General features: G+C 35.3%; 1 protein-coding gene across 3 annotated transcripts; it reads right to left on the bottom strand.

Moving 5' to 3' along the window:
- Nucleotides 1-303: 303 nt before the first annotated feature.
- LOC146574463 (uncharacterized) lies at nt 304-5612 on the bottom strand. 3 transcript variants are annotated; one of them, XM_085274121.1, is made up of 13 exons: nt 5451-5612; nt 5245-5271; nt 4259-4534; nt 3760-4053; nt 3034-3327; nt 2503-2583; nt 2128-2205; nt 1521-1610; nt 1321-1339; nt 841-872; nt 723-739; nt 535-583; nt 304-328 (listed from the first exon to the last, which is right to left on the bottom strand). In XM_085274121.1, exons 1-13 carry the CDS (start codon nt 5482-5484, stop codon nt 324-326), a joined length of 1296 nt encoding a protein of 431 aa, XP_085130247.1. In that variant the 5' UTR covers nt 5485-5612; the 3' UTR covers nt 304-323. The 3 variants fall into 3 exon arrangements, with proteins under 3 accessions (XP_085130247.1, XP_085130245.1, XP_085130246.1); XM_085274119.1 differs by lacking the exon at nt 304-328 and having other exon boundaries at nt 356-583; XM_085274120.1 differs by lacking the exon at nt 304-328 and having other exon boundaries at nt 356-583; nt 1521-1607.
- Nucleotides 5613-6294: the final 682 nt, after the last annotated feature.

Here is a 6294-nt window from a genome sequence, read left to right as displayed (position 1 = left end):
TCAATACATTTAATCATGGCTCCTACACTGCCCATGATGCTATTACAGGCAATGCCTGTGTTGAACAGTATTTTCCTATTTTTAAATTACAATTACATTTTGCATGCAACAATGCCACTATTACAAATATGTCTCTAATGTTTGTATGTCGGGTAATAATACACTTGCTATGGCAGAAAGAAAATCTTATTCTGTAGAAGAAACAATATTTTGACTTATGAGGTAAATGAACATCACAGATAAAAAGTGGGGGGGGGGGGGGGGGGGGGGGGGGGTTAATAATAAAATATGTCCACAGACATATCCCACTGGAGGTGCAGATCTCACTCTATAGAACAGAAACAAAGAAGCACAAATGAAGTGTCAGTTACATACAATCTTGAAATATTTAATAGTTGACATTAGTTGAATATACATATTTTGATCATTTGTATCTATAATGACATATGTCTGTTTAGATTCAAGCAGTTTGTTTATATTTCAGCAGAATGTGAAAATCTGAGAACACCAGGAAAAAAGGAAAATGAATCTCACCAGTGTTGCAGACATAGGTGATAGTACTGTAGGTGTCACTATAACCATCCTATAAATTATTTAATCAGATGTTACTGCAGTGTTGTGGCTGCTTTGTTCCCAGAATAACCAGAATAATCACGGCACAGAGGAACATCAAGTAAAAGGAGAAGTTTTGAAAATAAGATTCGTCACTTGTTGAGACTCACCAAAGATTTCCAGTCACCTAAAACAGAAACCACAACACAACAAAATGTGTTGACCAAAAATAAACCATGCAAATAACATCTGAATTATTATTGCAGTAAAGTAACATAAGCAACATACATTTTGATTTACCAGTGCCTTTGTCTTTTTGTCTGAAACAAGGATTAAAAACAGATTTTCATTCGAGTGGAAAAACAAAAACATAATGTATTTACAAGTTCCTCTCTCCAAATATTTATTCGTTATCTGAATGAAAACAAAAGCTCAGGTTCTGCTGAACTAATGAAGGTTTACAGAAACATCTAAATTCTTTCTTTCCCCAGTTAGCACAGTTATTTCACTCTGTGTCAGCATTCACAGCAAATTGGGGAATTGTCATTAGGTGCAACTTTTTGTTACTTTGTACAAAGGAAATGTAGAATCCACTTGTCTCATTCATATAAAGTAAAACTGTAATTTCCCTTTAATCTGTCACTGAAAAGAGGGACTGGTGGTCCTGAGCAGCTGCCAGAATGAATGTAAATTAGAGTAATGATAGAAATGAAGTTGTAGACTGGCACACAAGAACAATGCTAATACCTTAGAAATAACATTTCTTACCTCTTGGAACTGCATTTCTCTGCCAAAAGTTAAGAAAATAAATTCATGAAGCCTCAGAACTCCAAAGCAAATCAGAAATGTTGGACATAACAGTCATTTGTTTATGTTTTACTATCATAAAATAATGCAAGCTGAATATGAAATTAAATTGAAATTAAAGGTCAAAGTAAATGAACTACAGCTGGATTTTTTATTCTTACCAGTCCTGCTTTGATTAAAGAGAAAAGGCAATGCAAGAAGGAGGACATCCACTATCACCACTGCTCCGATCATCCACATCATTTTTTCTGCTTTAAAAGAGGTTGTGTCACACTTTAAGGTACAAATCTCAACACAATAAAAACACCACAAAGCTTAATGTGGGCATGGTGTGACACAAAATGCTGGATCATTAAAACAGGCCTACAGATACTCACCACAAACTCTGAAACTGACAGAGGTGTGACAAATAAATCATCCCCTTTTTTTATATCTGACCTTCAAATGTTTCATTCAACATAACCAGATTCTTTCATTTCTGTTAATATCATTTACCTCATAATACCGGTCATGGTTTTCTAAGATTTTGTTCAGTTAGTTTGTAACACATAAAATATGTTCAACATACATTATTGAGGTATAACACAGAAAAGTATTGTATTATTCTCTTTTCTTATATTATCAGCTTTCTTTGTTTGCTGATAATGACAAAGAAAACTACAGTAATGAAAAACTATCAACTTTTAACGTGACTGATACACATTATGTTCAAGTAGTTGTTTGTATCAATTAACAATTAACCCTTTTATTCATTTGAAAAACTCTCACCTGTAGTAGCATCTCTGCTGAAATTCATGGGAGTACCAGGAGCAGAGGTCAAAGTGCTTCCAGAAATAAGTGATGGATCTAAAAAAAAAAACAAAAAAAAAAAAACATTATCTGCTGGAAACAGGTCGTGATAGATGCTATAGTACAAAAAACATTCACAAACAGAAACAAAGTTCACTGTGACTAAGTCTTTTTATGTGATCATCTGTAGACACACTGTAAGTTCAGATCAAAAAGCTAAAACATTTACAAATTAGTTTAATTCAAAAACTATAAAATTAGACCTACTGCAATTAATGAATATGTCCAGATGTTAAAAAAGTGCATTTGACAGCAATTAATTTAAGGCTTTTTATTAACTTGTAATACTCTTACCAATAGTTGTGTCCCTCGTGACTGTGTCACTTGTGAAGTTTATAGAAGTAGGAGGTGCAGAGGTCAAAGTGTTTTTTTCAGCTGCAATAACATAAGATGGTGTTGTGATTGTTTCATTATTTGAGTTTCTTGTGGATTCACCTCAGAAGGCATTTTCCTTCCACTACTGCAATACTGACACGCAACTGCAAAGTGTCAATGTTTTACACTTAACATTTAACTCATAAATTCAAAAGAATATTGTTTTGCTGTAATCTGATATCAGTGCATGATACTGAATGCAGTATACAAATGCAAATACATCTGTCATTACTGAGTATTCTGCTTCCTGGATGGACTTAAATCAATTCAACAAATACACATTTTTTTAAGAATGAAATTATGTATGTCCTCCTAATACCTGTAACATTTAAAGGTAATTAAAGACTTAGAAACATCTGTTTATGTGTCTTCTTTGGTTTGAAAAAACTGAAGGCTTATGCACATCCTATACTGAGGTATAATATAGACCAGCACAGTATGATTACTTACTTTGTATACTGATGAAATATATGTTGCTGTGAGGAGACTGGTATTGTTCTCCTTTATGTTGTGACATGTAAAAACATGTCACTTCAACCTCAGCAGGTGAACTCTGCTGTATCAAAGAGAGCAGCTCAGTTCCTCTTAATATCTGCAGACAGGAGATGGGTGTAGAGTTTCTTCTTCTCGTAAAGTACAAAAAACACTGAGTTGCAGAAAAAGATGATGGAGCCTGACAATTCAGTGCGACTGAGTCTGTTTCTGTGATCATCCGTGGATTCACTGTCAGTTCAGGTCGAGTAGCTAAAAACAAACATTTGTTAAATTACAGATGTTTCATATATTTGAAAATAAAATCTAACAATAGAAATTGTTCTGAGGGTTGTTTTTTTTTTTTAAATTATCATGTCTGTTGCACATGATAATTTTTTCTCACATACCCACAAGTTAAGAACACCTTTGTTGTTTTGTACTAATATTGTAGTTTAACATTCACATATTAATACATTACTGCAGTAATTACACTGGAAATTTGGTCCTAAATGCATTTAGACTTAAATCAATTCAACCAATTGACAGTTTATTTATGAATGAATTTATACATCCCTCCTAAGATTAGTTAATTCTAAATGAAATAAAGCTTTATTAACATAATTTTAGCTTCCTTGTTTGAAAAACTGAAGAACTTATGTCCATCATATACTGAGGTATAATATAGACAGTTTAATCACTTACTTTGAATGTGGATTGAAGATGTGTTGCTGTGAGGAGACTGGTATTGTCTTCCTTTACGCTCTGTCATGTAAAAACATGTCACTTCAACCTCACCAGACGAGCTCTGCTCTGCCATAGAGAGGAGCTCAGTTCCATTAAGTCTCTGCTGACAGGAGATGGACGTAGATTTTTTTCCTCTCACAAAGTACAAAAAACACTGAGTCACAGAAACAGATGATGGAGTCTGACAGTTCACTGTGACTGAGTCTGTTTCTATGAGCGTCCGTGGATTCACTGTCAGTTCAGGCCGAGGAGCTAAAAACAATCAACATTTCTCAAGTAAAATAAACAAATCTTTAATTTACTTGACAATAAAAACTGATAATAAAAACTGCTCTGGGAGTTTTACTATTTTAAATAATCAAGTCTGATTCACATGAAGATTTTGCTCACACCTCACACAACCCCCAAGTTGAGAGCAGATTTCTGTTTTTCTCTGTAGACAGCAGTGTTTACTCACGTTGTATGGTGATTGCTGACATTAAACTCATTGGAGATTTATATGCTAAAATGTAAAAACAGGTCACTTCAATTGTAACAGGTGAACTTTCATGTGTCCATGACAGAAATTCAGATCCTGTCAGAGTCTGCAGACAAGGAGCTGTTTTATCAATTTTATATCCTGAAATGATGAAATAACACTCAGAGACAGGAAGAGGATTCTGACAGTTCAGTGTGACTGAGTCTGTCTCTGTGATCATCAGCGGGCTCACTGTCAGTTTAGGTGGACGAAGATCTGAAAAATTAAAGTGTATGTTAGATTGTGAAGGTTCTCAGTCATCCAGGTCATCGTAAAGAGACTGATTCTTATATAGCTGCTCTCTACTCTCCTGGAGCACTCAAAGCGCTTTATACAACACATTCACTTTCTTCTATGCTTTTAAGGGCTTTCTAACTAACATTTACAAACATTCATACTCCAATGAACTTGGCGTTCATGTCGTGCCCAGAGATATTTGGCATGCAGACTCGAGAAGCCTGCACCAACCTTCCAATCAGCAGATGACCTGCTCTACCTCCTGAGCTACAGCCACCCCATCGTAGTTTAAGGAAGGAAAGTGTCTGATCTTCTTTAAGTTTCTTTAAGTCTTTTAACTTCTTTGAGTTTCTTGAAAACTTAAAGATGAAGGACTTAAAAGACTTAAAGAAATGTAAGAAGCCCAGATGCTTTCCTTCCAAGCTCCTTAGACTGTATGTTAGATTAATCAAATAGATTTAGACCCATATTGTATATGTAATGGTAGAGTAAGCATTGAGATTTTAATAGATCCAGTAAGTCTTAAACATAGTTGACTGAAACATATTGAAATATAATATAAATGGTGCATGTAGTTACACAAAAAGTATTCATGATGAGCAAAGCTGAGTAACTGTAGAGAAGCTCCAGAGACAAAAAAAGAAAGTAAACATCCCATACAGCGATAACAACATGAACCAGAGACTGACCTTGTGCTTTAATTGCCAGAAAAGAATCTGAAGAAGGAAGGAAGAAAATACAAAATTAATTCAACAATAAAAAGATTCAAAATGTAAACTACTGTTAGAAATCTGATGCAAACAAGTGAAACATGCTGACAGCAATTATAAGTGAGCCTATATCAAGGACTTGATGATGTGAACATCGAATGAACCTGATAAGAAGTTTAACTTACACATGAGAACGACTAGCAGCAGGAGATCAGCCATGATTAAAAGAACAATGTGAATGTGCAGAACAGACTACAACAGTCTGACTGACTGCTCTGACTCTCATGTGCATTAAATGTCATTAGGAGAAGTTGCTTTCAGGAAAACCACAGTTGGCCACAATAAGAAACGTGCCACATAGACCTGCTATGACACACTTTTCAAAACCTTCACCAATATAACTACAATGTATGCAGCCAACCACAGTGTTAGTAGAGAACAGTTAAAGTGTTTGTTGTTCATTTGTGTTGCATTGCTGATTTGTTTCTTAGAGGTCTTTACTCATTAGAATGACAGGACAACTAAATACATAAATGTTTTTAACTGGGGGTGGGTTTTGATAATCGATTTATAGATTAAAATAGATTCTGGCTTGGATAACGTTATATCGATTTATTAAAATCCTGAATCGATTTTTTAATATTAATTTATTTTGCCCGAAACGCCAGAATCTCAGGTTAAACCTCACAAAATTTCAACAACCACCAAACAGTAATGAGAGCAGGTACACGGATTCTGCACAAAGATGTAAACACAAAGCGCACCCACCGAGGGATCAGAATCAGTGAGATGTTGCCTTTCTCAGCCGACGGCACGGACACGGTCGGGGCTGAAAGCCGACAGCTCGCTGATTCGGATGTTTCGGCGGGTCCACGCTTTGTGTTTACGCCCTTTTTGCGCTGATTCTAAAGCTGTCAGTTTGATCTCTCTCCAAACAATATTGACCGAACCAGCATCAAAAGAAGATCCAAACTACGCTTCACAAAAACATCGTCATGAATTCCCTCTTAGTTTTGCTGTTTTGCTTCC

This window comes from Mchenga conophoros, linkage group LG5 (assembly GCF_057382185.1).
Source record: "Mchenga conophoros isolate Kocher_MC1m ecotype Shallow Benthic linkage group LG5, M_conophoros_male_GT1.1, whole genome shotgun sequence".
NCBI classification, from domain to species: domain Eukaryota; kingdom Metazoa; phylum Chordata; class Actinopteri; order Cichliformes; family Cichlidae; genus Mchenga; species Mchenga conophoros.
Note: the sequence above shows the minus strand (reverse complement) of the source record. Positions and strands in the feature narration are given on the sequence as shown.